This window comes from Lissotriton helveticus, chromosome 1_1 (genome assembly GCF_964261635.1).
Source record: "Lissotriton helveticus chromosome 1_1, aLisHel1.1, whole genome shotgun sequence".
Taxonomy (NCBI): Eukaryota; Metazoa; Chordata; class Amphibia; order Caudata; family Salamandridae; genus Lissotriton; species Lissotriton helveticus.
The window spans coordinates 33,282,784-33,301,484 of NC_136057.1; the positions used below are offsets into that span (position 1 = coordinate 33,282,784).

The window sequence follows — 18,701 nt, forward strand, 5'->3', positions numbered from 1 at the left end:
CGCCATCTTGGACACTCCACCACGAGGCCGCCTGGCCCCCGATCGACCTCAACCCTGGGCCTGGCCAGGCCTCAGACATTCCGGCACCAACATCCACCCAGGAGGTGAGCGGGCTACTTGGTCAGTCAATGGGAGCAAGAGGTGTCGATGGCTCTCCCCCGCCAAGTACCGCTCGCCCATCGCCTCCCCGGGCGCTGGCTCCACCCCCCTGCTGGGTGTCTGAACCCCCTCATCCCGGACCTCCCGACCTCCAAGTGCGAGGGTCCGGACATCAAAGCACACCAGCCCTATAACTGGGGCAGCTCCAGAGCCGGACGGGAGTTGTATCTTGGAGTCGAGAGACGCAAAGAAGAACTCATCCTTGACGGACTACTGGCGCTGCCGTAGCTCTGTCTTGTGCACCCTCGTCTTGCCTGCTGGCGCTGCCGCGGCTTTGGGAACCACCCTATCCTTCATCGTCGTCGGGACCTGCTGGCGTGGCCGCGGACCGTTTGTAACCACCACCTTCATCGGGACCTGCTGGCTCTGCCGCGGACCGTCGTCTTCCTTCATCCATCTCGGGACCTGCTGGCTCCGCCGCGGCCGCCCTTCATCTACACCACCGAGCTCGAGGATTGAGAGCTATTTCCATCTCTTTGGTAACAAGACTGTCCCGCTACCCTTTTCCCAAACAGAGACCAGAATAGAGGGGACCCCTGAGTCCAGACCTCCTTGTACCATTCTACCGTACTTGAAGAATTGCCTATAAAGTATCGTTGAACTTTATCATTGTGTGGTGTCCGTCTGTGGGGGGGAAGTTACTTGTCTGTACGATTCACTGGAGACGGCTCTCCCCGGAGACCTCTCCCCTTATCCTCGGCCGACCCTCCCGGTCCGTCTAACAATCGGTCTTTCAAAGAGTGATGTTTCACATTTTCAGAGATATAGATAAATACGTGAAGTGCTTTCAAGATGATATTTTAGTGTTCTCAAAAAACACTCAAGAGCATGAAATTCATTTACAAGAAGTATGTAAAAGGTTACAGAACAATGGTTTAACTGTAAAAGCACACAAGTGCAAATTGTTTCAAGAATCAGTAGAATATCTAGGACATACCTTGTCTGGTAAAGGAGTATTTCCGAAAAAATCCAATGTAAAAGCCATTGTCAAAGCTCCAGTACCAGAAAATAAGGATCAGTTACTATCTTTTGCTGGCATGTGTGAGTATTACAGCAAATTTGTAGACAAATTTGCCAGTAAGATGGAACCTTTAAGAAGATTGTTGAGGCATGGGGCAGAATACGTTTGGTCTGATGCCCAACAACAAGCTTTTGACGAAATCAAAAATGATATAGTTAAAGCCCCTAATCTCAAACCTTTCAGAATCAACAAGGAATGTATCATTACCGTTGATGCCAGTCTATATGGTTTGGGTGGAGTACTATCACAAAGAGAGGGTAGCGAGGAATGGAATGTGGCATTTGCTTCGAGAACTTTAAATGACTGTGAACGTAGATATTCTGTGATAGAAAAGGAGTTATTAGCGTGCGTTTGGGCCATTGAGCATTTTAGACTTTATATTTGGGGATCAAAATTCACCTTAAGAACGGATCACAAGCCTTTAGTTAATATTTTATCGGTAGGTGGAGGGTGGAACTCCACAGCCAGAATTGCGAGGCTGACTTCGAGGTTACAAGAATATAATTTCGTTACAGTCTATGTTCCAGGAAAGAAAAATGTTACGGCAGATTGTTTATCACGTTTGCCATGCAAAGGTGAGGAAGTTTGTGTTATACAGGAAAAATTTGAAGATAGTGAATTTGTTCTAGTTATTGAAGATGTGTTACAAGGAAAGTTCAAGAAAGTGTCTGAATCTGATTGGAAAGCCTGTATAGAAAAAGATTCCAGATGGAAAGATTTAGTAAATTACATTCAAAATGGTTGGCCAAATAAGAATGTTGTTAGTTCAGAGTTAATACCATTTTACAATGTTTTAGATGAGTTGGAACTGGATTCTGGTTTCATTTTTAAATCTGGGAAATGTATTCCTCCAGAGGGCATGCAAGACATCATTTTACAAATTGCACATGATACACATCCTGGTATTTCTTCCATGAAAAGATTAGTTCGCTCTGTATTTTGGTGGCCAGGGATCGATAGATTTGTTGACAGGACAGTTAGAGAGTGCCAAGAGTGTGTGTGTAAAGAAAGAATGTTAAAAGTATATACTCCACCCCTCAAAGTTGTTAAATGGCCTTCAGAACCATGGCAAAAGATTGCTTTTGACATATCAGGTCCTTTCAACATGTTACCTGAATCTTCACGTTATGCTTTAGTTATAGTGGACTACCACTCCAAATGGCCAGAGGTGAAGTTTGTCCCTAAGGCTTCTACTGAAACTGTAATTGGTTTTTTCAAAGAAGTTTTTACTAGAGAAGGGTGTCCTTCTATTTTAGTATCTGATAATGGGGTTCAATTGACATCTGGTGAAATGGCACACTTTCTCAAGAACTGTAACATTATTCACAGATTTACTTCATTATACGAACCCCATGAAAATGGTCAAGTTGAGAGATTCAATCGGGTGCTGAAGAATTTTGTGGTGGAATCTGTCAAGTTTGGAATTTCTTGGGTAAGTGCTTTAAGGGAAAGGCTTTGGACATACCGTATTACACCTCACACAATTACTGAGGTAAGTCCTTTTAAGTTGTTTAAAGGTCGAAATCCAGCCTCAAGAATGTTACCGTGGTGGCTAAAAGAGAAATGCAATCAGTTTTCTTTTGACCAAGTTAATATAGATGAGGTTGCCAAACGTGTAGAGAATAAACAGTTCAAAACAAAAGAATGGTATGACAAAAAGTGGAACACAAAATCCCAAGAGTTTCAAGTAGGAGAATGGGTGAGAATTCTCAGACCTGGTTTGTTGTCCAAAGGTACTAACAAGTTTAGTGACCCCATTCAGATCAAAAAGATTTTTGCCAATAGTGTTATGACTCAGGATGGTAAATATTGGAATATAAGAAAATTAGCTAAATGTACCGTCATGAGTGATAAAAGTAATTTGTCTAATGAACCAAAAGTTTTGCTAGCAGATAATTCTATTGCTCAAAGAGTGAAGGATACTAAACGTGTTATCAATGTTCCTAAAAGATATGTCAATTAATATTGCTCATACTTAAAGTTGTCTTTTATTCTATGCTTAAAATTTTTTATTAATTCAAGGTTATACAATGTTATGATCATAGAGGTCATTGTTATTTATTTACGTTATTTTATAAAAAAGGGAGATGTGTTATATTCTTGCCTGTCACTTTAAATGTATCTTTAAGTCGCATGCCAGTGCATGAGACATGGCATGAGACATGCTTTCTTTCAAGTGTCATCTGCATTCCAGAATTGTTATTGAAGGTAGTTAAAATGTACCAGCTCAGAGAAGCTTTGGCTGGGAACTGAGAAGGATGTCATTCGTGCTGCCAATAAACTATATTTATTTTTATAAACTTTGACTGGAGAATTACTACAAGGCTGCATTTAAAATAAAAAAAAGCAATCACAGACATGGTGGTGTGCTGACCCCAGCAGGCCACCATCCCTGTGATGTAAGCAATTCCCAATGCGTCGCAAACTGAGACCTACCTCAAAAATGAATATTGGTGAGGTAAGTCTATTTGAGAACCACTGGAAATGTGTTATACATGCAAGTGCACATTGCTGTTTGCCATTACCAAATAGCAAATCGCAAAGCTTTGCTATTTGGTAAATACAAACACCTACCTAGCACATCTGGCCGTTATTCTTTACAAATTAAGCCCTCCCTCTTGGAGCCCACTCTGGGAATCTTCCCTGAATCTATGCATTGGCACCCTTTATAGCTGGCCTCTGAGAGCATTTCAGCACTGCGCCTGTAGAGGGCGCCGTAATACCATTATTAACCTTGGGTTGTGCACACGTTCCAGATGCTCTTTCGGGGCCGGATAAACACGGAAAAATAGTCTGTCTGTCCCTCCCCCTGGACAGACGCCATTTGTTGCGGTGCAGGGTCAGCTCAGGACGCTGGGTCTGGATTGGAGCCACGGCTTTTTATTTCCCCTCATGTCGACAAACAATGGCCCTGGAAGAGTTTTAAGAGAGGGCGTTGCTGGCAAGCCATAGCAGCACACTAAAACAAGCATTGGCAAATGCACAGGTTTTGCATTTTTCATTAATAATAAGCCGTTTTTTTGTTGTTAGTTTTAGCTTGGTTAATAGTTGTGCACTATACGTTTCTGAAAGTCTTTTCAAGTGTTTTGACTTGTTTATACCAGACACCAGACAGCCAGCTCTAGGGAAAAATTGAAGTGTTGAGGATAGATAGGCAAGAAGAACGAAATAGCAAAGCAAAATCCACACTTTCCCCCAGATGCATCAAGCATCCATTTTGCGATTCCTTATTAGTGAAAAATAAGGATTCGCTAATAAGGAATAGCAAAAGGCTATGCATGAAGAAATGGCTTAAAAAATTGCGATTTCTTAATATTCCTTAATTGCGACTCGCAAATTGTGAGTCGCAATTAAGGAATACCTCCCCATTCATTCCTATGGGCCTATAGGAATGAATGGGAAGACATTCTCAATTTGCGATTAGCAATTAGCGAATCGCAAATTGAGAATGCAATTTCAAGGGTGCAGGGGTGTCCAAAGGACACCCTGTTGCACCCCTGAAATTAATCTGTGCACATATGTTGCGCACGCACATGCCCCAAGGGCATGTGTGTGCGCAACATGAAACTTTGAAAAATGCACAAAAGTGCATTTTTCTAAGTTTTTGCAAATTACCATGAAGTTCAAATTCATGGTAATTTGCTACTCCTATTAGCGAAATCGCTAATTTTTTTACTTTGATGCATTGCATTTAAGGAATCTCAATTTGGGATTCTTAAATGCAATCTTAATTTAAGGAATCTTAATTTAGAAATTCCTTAAATTGCGATTTTCAGCCTGATTCATCATTCTCTCGTTTTGCGAGCCCCTAATAGCGATTCATAACGAATCGCTATTAAGGACTTGCAAAACAAGATTCATGTAGAAATTGCATAAAGAAATGCGATTCCTACACATTCCTTATTTGCGATTAGCAAATTGCTAATCGCAAATAAGGAATAACTTTCCATTCATTCCTTTGGGCCAAAAGGCCCATAGGAATGAATGGGGAGTATTCCTTATTTGCGATTAGCAATTTGCTAATCGCAAATAAGATAGCGATTTAAAGGGTGCCAGGGGTGTCCAAAGGACACCCTGTAGCACCCCTTAAATGCAAATCGAAACCGGTGTTGCGCACACACATGTCCAAAGGATATGTGTGTGTGCAACATGCAACTTAGAAAAATGCTTTTAAAAGCATTTTTCTAAGTTTTCGCTATTTACCACGAGTTTTGACCTCGCGGTAAATAGCGGCCCGAAATTGCGAATTAGCAATTTAAAAATGGTTGATGAATTGCATTTAAGGAATCTCAAATAGAGATTCCTTAAATGTAATTCCTCGCAATTCAGCGAATTAGCAATTACCGATTTTTGCATTTGGGATGATGAATCCCAAATGCAAAAATTGCGCTCGCAAAGGGCCAGATTCTCAGAATCTGGCCCTTTGCGAGCGCAATTCGGCTTGATGAATCAGGCTGTTTGTCTTTTGGGATGATGCATCCCAAATGCAAAAATACCAGTCGCAAAGGGGCAGATTCTGAGAATCTGCCCCTTTGCGACCAGATTTTCCTTTCATGCATCTGGGCCTTTGTTCTTTGCAGACAACACTTGCAAAAACAGAGCAGCCACAAGGAAATAACATAAAGAAGACCCGTTAATTTCAAAGGGCAAAACTCTGCGATTGGAACACCAAAACACAAGCGATTCATCGGTAATACGATTGTACACATGCAGTCGGGCTCTCTAGCAGGATAACAACGAATAATAGTTGTTACCATAATGTGCTTGTGTTTTAACTCACTGTGATGTTCCTGGCAGAAAGAGTGGCCCATGAGATCCATGAAAAGTACCCTTGCATAACCTGGTCACTACTACCTGTCGGTAGAAGATTAGAGTTCAGAACGTATCCGAGTAGTTAGTAGCCCTTTCTTTCAAAACATTAGCACCTCTGACGCAAATCACGCATTCACTGCTTAACAATGCAGGTTCATCGATCCAATAGAATTGCAGATGTTTCACTGGTCAGTTTCTTCAACCTGGGGGACTTTACTGCTTGATTTAAAACATAATAATTTTGTGGAGTTGTGCTGGTTGGTATAAGAGTAAGTGAAACCCATTTGTGACGTGTGCTTTCTGTCTGCGACCCGCTTCCACCAACCATCGGGAGGGCACTTAAAGTGGAGACATGTTCAAAGAACGTGCATGTGGCCAGAGTAAAAGGACCACATTGAAAACCCTGCAAACCAACAGTCACAGCAGACTGGACACACAGTTGAAGAAGAGAAGCAGCAAGAGTGAACCCTGCAGAGGAAGAGACATGGAAAAGCTGAAAATGCAAAAACAGGAAGTGACGCTGGAGCAGACGGAAACAGGGAAAATTCAGCAGAGGAGGGGCCTGAAACAGAGCAGAACAAGAGAGCCACATTCTGAAAACGTAGAAATGCAAGAAACAAGAGAAATACTGAAAACATGAAAATGCAACGAGGATAATGCAGGCTGCCCGGGGTGCACGAAGGAGGCCCGCTAAAAGGGCAGCCTATTAGTGCCACAAGAGGAACAGGAGGCAGCCTCCCAGTGTTTGGGACCCTCAGGGGTCCAGGTATTGCGCGTCACTTCCGGGGAGAGTGGGGGTGGGGGATGAGGTACATCTACCACTCCCCGCCCTCTAGGCAACCTCTCGGCCCACTACACCGACGCCGTTTCCCTCCCTACCGCATACCCAGTGTTCAAGCGGGGTGTGGGGGGGGGGGTTTGTCTAATGTATTCTTTTGTGTTGCAGGCGGAGTTACAGGGCGATCCAGAGGCTGTAAGGTACATATGGGTACCCTCTGCAGAAGAGCAACAAGGGTGCAAAGGTCAAATATCCACAGGGAGGTCCTCGCGTGGGACCCTGGAGGAGCGACGGCGCCCCGTTAGTCCTATGGGCGGTTGTGGACCTGAGCAACCGGGGGTTGCCTGGCAGGCTCCGGATCATTATGGGGCGTGAGCAAAGGGGTGGGCTGGGTCTTCCCCTCCCCCAAAATATGGCACACACCGTTGGGGAAGGCCACGGTGTAATGTGGCTCATCAGGTGGCAGGCGGCGAGTTATGGATCCCAACTTTCATTTTGCTTTTCCTTTTGGATAGGGGATTCCTGGCAACGCTACGGACTGTAAAATACGCTGCCCTGGCGTATCTGGTTGGCACAGACATATGTCCTCATCTTGAACTAATATGAACTTAAAATACCAAAGTGGGAGAGGCTTTCAGCTGTGCTAAGAGATACTTGATCTGTTATTTCTTTCTCCAAGACCTTGTGGGGGTTGGCTAGGACGAAGATTGGGCCTTGACAGTTCAGGAGTGCAGTGGATTCAAGCACAAACGTGCCTGGAGGTTATTAGTCTGTCCAAAATAAAACCCAGTTCTTATGTGTCCACGAATCCCTCGTACACCACTATAACATTAAAAGCATTAATAGAGTATATCCATTGCAACACTAAAGATTTATACGTACGAGTATTGAAGTTGATTAGTTGACTGCTGTAACCATGTTTTGCATATTCACATATATATATAATCAATTTTGTAACAGGCATCCATTTTGATTTTTGAGAGAGCCTAACTTGACATGAGACCGTACTTGAAAAGCTTACCTTAATTTGCCAGTGTGTTGATACTATCTTCTGCAGGATTGTTGTAATGCTTCTCGTTAGTTACAGAAAGGCTTATTGTTTGCATTACACGACCAATAGTGAGGCCTGCGGGGAGGAAGTTGGCAACAATATCGGAGAAATGATGGTGAAAGGTGTTTACGGCGTACCGGGAGGATGAGATGTCTAAGGCTACCGGCTGCATGCCGAATTCGGAGGAGATGAGAATTCAGGAGCATATTAGCAAGGGCAACATCGCCGCTTTAGCAGGACTTTTTCCCGCTAAAGCGGCGATAATTTTATCGCCCTATTAGCAAGCTGCCGCTAACAGCAGTTAGCGACAGCTTTTAGGCGATAGCGACCGGTTTGTGGCCCACTTTGCATGTCAGCGATATTTATCGCTAATGACATGCAAAGCGGGCGTTCCCAACCTGTTAGCGACTGAAAGCAGTCGCTAACATCGCTATCACCTATTAGCAAGGCAGGCGAAGCGATTAAAAAAGTCACGCTAAGCGCGAATATCGCCAGAACCTAACGCCTGCTCAGACCATGACTTAACCTAAATATCCAATGGGAGGCGGATATTCAGGTTAAGACCCCATTAGCGATAATGCCTGAATATCGCTAGATTTCCAGTGATATTCACGCATTGAGCTGCTATCGCCGGATATTTTATCGCATTAGGGATAAACGTTGCTAATAGCATGTTATCTCTGCAATGAAATCCAGCGATAGGCAGCGATAAAAAAGAATGCGCTAAGCGCATTTAGCGATAAATATCGCTATTTGTTGCTAATATGCCCCTCAGAGAGCAGTTTGACTCCCCTCAAACTGGATTGGCTCTTGGTGGTAGGAGAGAGATAAGGATGTTTTTGAAGCTACTGTTATATTTAATTGATGTTTTTATAGCTAGTTAGGCGGACTTTGCCTTGACTCTGATAGGGAGGTTTCCCCGAGTGTAAAGCTTCATGCTCAGCACTCCTCTCATTTCTCTGAACTACAGAAGCTCGTCTCTATGATGACAACTTCTGTGCGCCCGGCTGGATATCCCCTTTAGATAATCTGGTGTCAACCTATGTTTCAATTAGAAAAGGGAAGTTTCTTTATGGAACAGCTTATTGCAACAACTGGAGTTGGTTGCATTATGGAGGTTACTATTTTGTATCTCATCTGGGGGTAGATGTATCAAAATTCCATTTTGCGATTTCTAAATAGCGATTTTTAAGGAATCGCTATTTAGAAATCGCAAAATGGAATGTATGTAAAAAATCGCAATTTTTTAGCGATTTCTTAGTCTTCCTTATTTGCGAATTCACAAATAAGGAATAATTTCCCATGCATTCCTATGGGCCAGGAGGCCCATAGGAATGATTGCGAAATATTTCTTAATTTGCGAATCACAGTTTGCGAATTCGCAAATTGAGAATAATTTCAAGGGTGCAGGGGTGTCTCAAAGACACCCTGCTGCACCCCTGAAATTTACATGTGTGTGCATATGGCGCACATACATGCCCTATGGGCATGTACCTGCGACACATGCCACCTTCACAAATGCCAAATAGGGCATTTTTAAATGAAATCACAAATTACCACCAACTACAAGTTGGTGGTAATTTGCGATTTCTTAACCCAAATTCGCAATTTCAAAATCCCACATACATCGCATTTAAGGAATCGCAAAATTTGCGATTCCTTAAATGCTTAAGAAAAATAAGGAATCGCAAATTATTGGGATTCCTTATTTTGCGATTTTTTAATACATTCCGAATTTCGGCCTTTGCGATTCGCAAAAGGCTTGATACATCTACCCCTTAATTAGGATTTACCTTACTGGCACATTTTAACTTTCAAACTGTATTGCTACACCTTCTGAATTTATTTCTACGTTGCGTATATACTGGATGGATTAATGTCCTGAAATAAATCCATATCACTGAATTGATTGATTTTTGACCTTCATCGTGGAGTCGCAATGGCTTCACAAATTGGAAATAGATTTCTGATTTTAACTCCTTTACAACGTTTAAGTCAACTAACAAAGGTCCCTACAACAAATAGGAAAATCTATTTGATGATTTTACTAAGAGATCCGTGCACCATTAGAATGCTTCGCCTAGTAACGTTCTAGGCATTGCTGGAGTGGAGGTTGCACAGTGCGGGCCCGATTCACAGAATGAACTTAAGACTCAGTCCTAAACATACTACTATTTTGGTATTTTCAGAATGCACTTACTACTTTTGGCATTCACAGAATGAACTTACTACTTTTGGTATTCACAGAAGTTAGGATTTTGTCTTAAATTTGACTTAAGACAAACTTAAGACAGACTTAAGACAAACTTAAGACAGACTTAAGACAGACTTAGACAGACTTAAGACACAATCCTAACTTAAGTCTGTCTTAAGACTGTCTTAAGTCTGTCTTAAGTTTGTCTTAAATTTGTCTTAAGACAAACTTAAGACAAAATCCTAACTTCTGTGAATACCAAAAGTAGAAAGTGCATTCTGTGAATACCAAAATAGTAGTAAGTTTAGGATTGAGTCTTAAGTTCATTCCGTGAATCGGGCCCTGCGTGTGGTTGGTGGCAGTATTAGGTCATTGTAGTTCTGGGTGTGAGGACGGGCTTCTCGTAGAAACAACCCATCCAGTCTCACATATCTGTGGCCTCTCACTTGCTTCCTCATGAGTTTTGGATGGATGTTGGGGTGTGCATCTTCTGGGTGTGGTGCCGAATATCATATCCTAAATGTTGTTGAAAAACACATCGCCCCATTGGAGTTAATAACAGAAAGCTTATAGTCAATGGAAGGATGTACGTCAGTACAACGCGATCATTTTGATTGCGGTACTTTACAACGCGGTTTTCACAACACAAGTCGTTACAACGACTTGCGTTGGAGGGCGCTGGATTGAGGATTACTTTAATTTTCTATTCCAACTCCAGCCCACGTAACAGTAGGGAAGGTGTTGGAATAGAAAATCAAACTATTCCTTAACCGCATGCGCGCTAGCGGTTTTCCCGCTGCGCGCTGCGATTTAAAAAAACCCGCGTTACGTGACGAGCTCAGCTCGTCATTCGCGTAGCGCAGGTTACGCCCATGACGAGCTGAGCTCGTCATCCGCCCCGAAGGGGTTAAGCAAGAGCGCCATCCAGCGCAAGTCGTAGTAATGACTTGCGTTGTAATGGCTGCGTCGTAAAGGTCGCACGGTGTAAACACCGCGTTGTAAAGGATGTTTTCCCAATGGAATGATACTGTAAACAATGTTTAGGATGTAGCATTTGTCAGCTTCAACAAAGACTCAGCAGACAAGAACAAACCCTGCAGGAGCACAGACCAACAGTGATAAAAAATATGACTTGGAGCCAAACAGGCAAATACTAGTGAACGCCTAAACTCAGAAATATAGCTGCTTCATCTAGGACCATCAACAAAGCAAAGGCACAGAGGCCAGTGCAGTCAGATCATCTCAGTGACCTAAAACACAACACAACACCATGGAATCTCAGGCCATTCCCCACCAGCCTTACAAATTGTCAAGAAAACATAACCTCTTGAATAGACGCCCCAGCGGCAACCACATGAAGAGCTTACACAGTGTCTAAAATCCTCACGTCTGCAGCCCTAATGATAACTTGTTCTGTATTGTGTAGTTTTGCTGTTTTTCAAGACTGTGGGTTAGAGGTACTACATTTAAATAGTTTATTTGTAATCAATCTATCGACCTTGGAAGGATGAAAAGTCCCATTGTCTTTTCTGGAATTCATGTTTCTGACCTGAAGGCCAGCTCAGATGGCAACAGTCAGCACTTAACTCACTGAGCCATCTTGCACACTGACACTAAGGGCCATTTCTACTAAGAAGTGGTGGAGTGAGGCATTAGCAGCCATGGTTTAACGCCTCTCTCTGCCACTTCAGAAACGCATGGCTGCACCATATGTAAAATAATGTGGTGCAGCCCTGTGTTTCCCCCTGCTCTAATGCTAAGTTTAACAGCCTCGCCGTACAAAAGGGGGTGGTGATGGACGGAGTATCCGAACCAATCAAACACTCACACCCAGTCAAAAGATCTGGGTTTGATCCATCACCGTTCTTTAGCTCACTCGGCCACCCCAGTTCAGACATGGCTATATGCAAATCAGTCTGACCCTGTGCCTCATGGGAACAGTCCAGCCCGAACCGCCAAGCCATGCCTTCCCTGGACCGGAAAAAAGCTTCCTAGGACCGGTTTCTGGCATTTCAGCCGTCTTCAGCGAGGCTTGCCTGAATCCAGTGGCAAAGTGAGCAAGGGACTCACGTCTGAGCATACCCTGCCAACTCATGGCGAACAAAGCTGTACAAAAGAGGGTGGTGATGGACGGAGCATCCGAACCAATCAAACACTCACACCCAGTCAACAGATCTGGGTTTAATCCATCACCATTCTTTAGCCCACTCTGCCAAGTTTAGCAGCCTAGCACCAACGCAGGCACCCTTGCCCCATAGTGCAAGGGTGTTTGCGTGCAGCGGAAGATTGTTTATGTGTAGGAAGGTGTCCCTTCCTGCACATAAACAATCTTTAAATGTATTTTGTCACTTTAATGTGTGCTGCTTAAAGCAGCACAAATGATAGTTACAAAATGTAATTTTTTAAAGATTATTTATGTGCAGGAAGGGACACCTTCATACACATAAACAAACCAAGGCATTTTTCTTTTTCCATGTGCTCTGCACAAGGCAGCATACATGGAAGAAGCATACGTGAGGAGAAATAAAGCATTTCTCCTCATTTCGCCAAGTTAAGACCAGGTTTTCCCTAGTCTTAATTTTAGCGCTGCCCCATATTTATGTCAAAATCAGTGGGTGTTGCGGAGGAATGCCCAACGCAACACCCACCGCCCACCCCTTTCATACTAGGCATAGCGTGAAAGGGGTCCTTAGTTACAAGGCAGCGTTCAGCCATATTATGTGGCTTAAAGCTGTCTTGTAAATAAGACGAGGCCCTTATCGCCATCACAACGTCATTGTCAGTGACGTTGTGATGGCGATAGGGGATTGTTCATATGCCCCTTAGAGCTGGGGGCAGCTGCACACCAGTTCTTCTGTCTACAGGGAAATCTCTTAAATGACAAGATTATAAAAGGCCTCCTGTTATTACTTCTGTAACGAGGACCACCCCTGCAAAAAGAGATGGTACAGTGAGCCAGTAACCTGGGAAGAGGTAGGGGTAAGAGGCCCCATGATCCTATGAAATACCACAGACCTTGGGCACTCTTGCCCCTTTCTTCCTGGCAGCCATGCCCCAGCTGCACACCCTTTCAATGCATCAGCTTCATCACAGGGCGCACACAGAGAGTCAGCCTATCTCCCACTCCTCCGAACCAACCAAGCTCATCTGTGGAGTACCCCGGTATCATCACCTCACATTCTGCAATATCTACATGACCTTACAAGGAAATCTATAAAGACTAAGCATGGGCTGAAAATTTGTTCCGCTCGCGGAATTTGCGGATTTTTGGCAATTTCGCGGTCCGCGAATCGCGCAAAATTGCCAAACAATCTGCAATTCGCAAGTTTGCGAATTCTTTTTGCTTGTTCGCGCTTCAAAAATACAATCTCGCGCACGCTGCATTGACTTACCTTGATTCTGAGTTTGCCGAGTTGTTTTCCTCCCGCGAACACGATGGCCGTGTCCAAAAATGACCGCATGGGTAAGTTTGCGGTAGCCGCACTGAAAAAAACCCTGCGAACATGCAAAAATAAAAAAATCCATAAGTTCGCACAAATTCGCGGATTTTGCGGACCCCGAATTCACTTTTGCAAGAATTTGTGTACCGCGAATTCACAAATTTCGCCCATACATAATAAGGACAGCAACAGCACCCACGCAAAGTTCATCAAGAGCATGGCGAAGTCTCCCTCTGAATGAAATCCAACTGCTTCAAACTCAACTCGGACAAGACGAGATAGTACACTTCTTAAGAAACACTACACTCAGGTTCTCGGCCTAGCAGCCAACCAAACTCGGACCCACGCCCAACCTTTCCAGCCAGACAGGAGCCTGGGAATCTTGGTTGACAGCAAACCACTGATGGCCAGCCAAGTCAACTCAGTCACCTCTTCCTGCTTCCGCACCCTCAAGACCCTCAGGGAAGTCTTCAGGTATCTCTGCGTCAACACCCGCCAAACAATCACTCAAGCACTCACCACCAGCAAGCTAGAATAAGAAAACAGACTCTACATTAGAATCTTCACCCAACTCACCAAAAGGCTCCAGTTCACCCAGAATACTGAAGCAAGACTCACATTACACCTCCCTCCATGCCCCCACATCGCCACTCACCTAAGAGGCCTCCATTGGCTCCCCATACACAAGCGCCTTCTGTTTACACTAATAAAACACACATACAAGGCACAACAGAAATTTGGCCCCACCTATCTGAACAGTTGCATCAACTTCTACACACCGGCTAGGCACCTCAGTTCCGTCAACCTCATGCTCCTCACCATTTCTTTAAAAAATAGCATGCTTAGTTGTGACACCATTGGTAACTTGTGCAAAGGAATAAAGTGAACCTATTTAGTAAAATAATGCACCACAAATAGCTAGTAGATATAAGGACTCAAGTCTCTGCAGGTTTCTGATGGGAAGATTTTACCTGGGCACAAACCGAATGCTGACAACCATTTCCTGAAGAAACTGCAGACCATTCAGAACTCAGCGGCCTGACCAATCCTCGACATCCCCAGACAGACACACATCAGGCCTCACCTGTAGAAACTCTGCTGGCTTCCTGTCTACTGTCTGTGGAGAAGTGTGGCTCAATGGTTAGAGCGGCAGACCCTGATGCAAAGGTCTGGCCCGGGACCAGGGTTCAATTCCCGCCTCGGCGGGTCTTGGGCTCATTTTCCTCGGACCTGATAATTCTCGCCTCGGTGCCTAATCTAATCCTGGGTCCCACTCTGCAACTCTGGACAATAGCTTGCTTAATCTCCACAACGGCCCCCACAATGCTAAGGATGCCTGGCTTCACCTTGGGGGTGCCCAGGAGTGGGCACTTCACAGGGAAAGGCCAGGAAGGGTTCCACAGCGGTATGCGTACAAGCGCCGAGATACCCTCATGGGGTCGATTCGTGCGCTATACAAGTACTACTACATTTACATTTACAATCGAGATCCTGACCCATGCCTACAAAGCCCAACACAACCTAGGACCAGCATACACCAACCACTGTCTGGGCATCCCCCAACCCTCCAGGCTCCTGCGATCCGCCACCCTCTCCATCGCTCACACTCCCTGCATCCGCCAAAGCAACAGTGGAGAACGCTCCTTCTCGTACCTCACTGCAAAGTCCTGGAACAGCCTCACCCATTATCTCCGGAATTCACCCTCTCTTCAGGAGTTCAGAAGGGGATTCAAGACCGGGCTATTCAAGGGATGCCACCCGAGCAGCTTGGACCACGCGGGTGAGTACCCGTGCTTTATAAATCTGGTTTGATTGATTGATTGACATTGGGCCAACAAAAACGTCTACTAACTAAATCGTAGATCTTCCTTTTTCCTGGATGTCATGCACCAGTAGAGCACTTTTTCATGTAACTCAGATAAAGGAATACATTATATTTTTTTTCTGAAAAATTAGGCCATCTATTGTGGTTTGATCAGTATCATTTTCATGAATTTAATGTTGTGGATTCTAGGAGGAGAGTTCTGCTTTTAGGTGGGCCAAAAAACCTTCTAAGGTGGATACATAGACATTTTCAGTCCCTCTTTCTCTCATTTACCTCTCTTTATTGCCTTTTTGTGTCTTTGGCCCTCTTCCTTGTGTTTTTTCTCGCTCTATGCCACGGGTACTCATTGTACGGCCGCGGGCCGCCAGCGGCCCGGCAAGTATTCCCTGGTGGCCCGTGGACCTTGCAGACAATTTACCCGTGTTTAAAAAAAAAAAATGTAAAGTGTCTGCAAACACTGCGCTGAGACTCTGCTGCTCTGTGGGGGCCCGGGCATTCCAGTGATAGTCAAGAGTGGAGCTGCAGGGATGCTAAGTGGTGAAATAAAAAAGCCTCAATAACATACAAATGGTCTTTTAAAGACCTGTGAAGTGCTTGGGTGCGGCTGTGTATGTGTGTGTGTGCCCGGAAGCTGTCTCAGCCCAGGCACACACAGGCAGGGTGAGATGAAGAGGGTGACAGAGGGAGGTAGAGGGATGGAGACTGAGGGAGGGAGGGAAAGGGAGGCAGACAGAGGGAGAGCGAGGGAGGGAGGGAAAGGGAGGCAGACAGAGGGAGAGAGGGAAAGGGAGGCAGACAGAGGAGAGCGAGGGAGGGAGGGAAAGGGAGGCAGACAGAGGGAGAGCGAGGGAGGGAGGGAAAGGGAGGCAGACAGAGGGAGAGAGGGAAAGGGAGGCAGACAGAGGAGAGCGAGGGAGAGAGGGAAAGGGAGGCAGACAGAGGGAGAGCGAGGGAGGGAGGGAAAGGAAGGCAGACAGAGGGAGAGCGAGGGAAGGAGGGAAAGGGAGACAGAGAGAGGGAGGGAAAGGGAGGCAGACAGAGGGAGAACGAGGGAGAGAGGGAAAGGGAGGCAGACGGAGGGAGAGCGAGGGAGGGAGGGAAAAGGAGGCGGACAGAGGGAGAGGGAGGGAGGGAGGGAAAGGGAGACAGAGAGAGGGAGGGAAAGGGAGGCAGACAGAGGAGAACGAGGGAGAGAGGGAAAGGGAGGCAGACGGAGGAGAGCGAGGGAGGGAGGGAAAGGAAGGCAGACAGAGGGAGCGAGGGAAGGAGGGAAAGGGAGACAGAGAGAGGGAGGGAAAGGGAGGCAGACAGAGGGAGAACGAGGGAGAGAGGGAAAGGGAGGCAGACGGAGGGAGAGCGAGGGAGGGAGGGAAAAGGAGGCGGACAGAGGGAGAGCGAGGGAGGGAGGGAAAGGAAGGCAGACAGAGGGAGAGCGAGGGAAGGAGGGAAAGGGAGACAGAGAGAGGGAGGGAAAGGGAGGCAGACAGAGGGAGAACGAGGGAGAGAGGGAAAGGGAGGCAGACGGAGGGAGAGGCGAGGGAGGGAGGGAAAAGGAGGGCGGATAGAGGGAGAGGGGGAGGGAGGGAGGGAAAGGAGGGAGGGAAAGGGAGCAGACAGAGGGAGAGCGAGGGAAGGAAGGAAGGGAGACAGAGAGAGGGAGGGAAAGGGAGGCAGACAGAGGGAAGAGAGGGAAGGACAGGAGGCAGGGAGACAGGGAGGGAGAGGAGAAGAGGAGGGAGAGAGGCAGACAGTGGGAGAGCAGAGGGAAGGAGGGAAAGGGGAGACAGGAGAAGGGAGACAGACAAGGGAGACAGACAAAGGGAGGGAGGGAGGAGAGGAGGGAGGGAGAGAGGAGGAAGAGAGGAAAGGGGTGCAGACAGAGGGAGAGGGAGGATGGAGGGAGGAGGGGAGAGGGACAGTGGGGAGCCAGGGAGGAGGGAGAGAGAGAGAGAGAGAGAGAGACAGAAGGGAGAAGCAGGGGAGGAGGAGAGAAGACAGAAGAGGGAGGGAGACAGACAGAGGGAAGGGAGTGGGTGACAGAGGGAGACAGGGAGGGAGACAGACAGAGGGAGACAAACAGAGGGAGGGAGACAGACAGAGGGTGACAGAGAGAGGGCGACAGACAGAGGGAGGAGAGAGGCAGAGGGAGGAGGGAGACAAAGAGAGGGAGACAAAGAGAGGGAGACAGACAGAGGGAAACAAAGAGAGGGAGAGGGAGGGAGACAGAGAAAGGGAGAGGGAGGGAGACAGAGGGGGACAGACAGAGGGAGGGAGTAGGGTGACAGACAGAGGGAGGAGGGAGGGAGAGAGGGAGAGAGAGGGAGTGAGAGGGATTGAGACAGTCTGAGTGAGACAGAGGGAGAATAGGGAGAGATGGAGGGAGAGAGGGAGAGGGATGTTGGGGGAGAGAGAGAGAGAGAGAGAGAGAGAGAGAGAGAGAGAGAGAGAGAGAGAGAGAGAGAGAGAGAGAGAGACAGAGAGAGAGAGAGAGAGATGTGCGTGTGCCGGGTCTGGTGGCTCAGTGGACAAAGGAGTCCGCTGCAGGGACCTGTGTTCAACCTCATGGTCACAGTTTTTTTTGTTGCTCTAGCCCCGCCCCCTCCCCCACTGACCCCGCCCCCACCGGTGCTGCCATCGGACACAAGCCACACTGTAAATTTGGCCCCACAGAGAAAGTTTGTGAGTACCCATGCTCTAGGCTCTCTTTTTCTTGATGTTTTATACTTTAGTTCCTCTCCCCAATTTTCTCAACTCTTTGTTCTTTTCCGCTCTTATTTTCATTTCAGTGTCTCTCTCTTCTCGCCTCCCAAGTGACTTTTATCCTTCTGCTCTTTTCTTCTCCTCCCCCCTGCCTCCAATCTTGTGCCTCTCTATGGGCCTTTTCCCCCTTACGTGCATTTTCTACTTTCAGCCTCTGTTTCTTTTATTGCCACTTCACTCCTCTTCTTTCTCCCTGCTTGCCCCTTCATGCACATTCAGCACCCTCACTGCTCTCCAGCGCTCCCCCGCTTCTCCACGTCTTTTACCTGCTTCCTGTGTTTTCTTGCTTCTTCCAGTGTCTTCTTCCTGCCAGTTCTAGCCCCACCCACTGCTCCCCTTGGGCGCCTCCCCCTGCCAGGACCTACCTAATGGCAGCTGCTGCCCGTAAGCGCAGCCGGCAAGCCACTGGTGCACCAAAGGTAAGCCTGTCTGTGCCTATCCGTGTGCCAGGACAGTGCCCAGCACCAAAACCCATGGTCTGATCAGCCCCCGCCGCTACACAGGAGCTACCGTCTGCTCACTCAACCTGAGACGCCAAACCACCGGCTGCTGCCGCACAGTGCCACACAGCCTGGCAGGACCTTTCTGCTGCTTCCACTACCGCTTCACTTGCAACAACCTACCTGCATACGTCGCCCATACCCTCACCACCCACTCAGAC

At 46.5% G+C, this 18,701-nt stretch overlaps 1 protein-coding gene across 1 annotated transcript in view; it reads right to left on the minus strand.

Moving 5' to 3' along the window:
• LOC144767080 (transmembrane protein 176B-like) overlaps positions 1-18,336 on the minus strand; it is a 163,164-nt gene extending 144,828 nt beyond the window's left edge. The window contains exons 1-2 of the mRNA XM_078650704.1: positions 18,307-18,336; positions 13,408-13,510 (exon numbers count right to left, since the gene is read on the minus strand). Of these exons, the coding sequence (XP_078506830.1) occupies positions 13,408-13,476 (69 nt within the window). The 5' untranslated portion in view covers positions 13,477-13,510; positions 18,307-18,336. The remainder of the gene's footprint in view (positions 1-13,407; positions 13,511-18,306) is intronic.
• Positions 18,337-18,701: the final 365 nt, after the last annotated feature.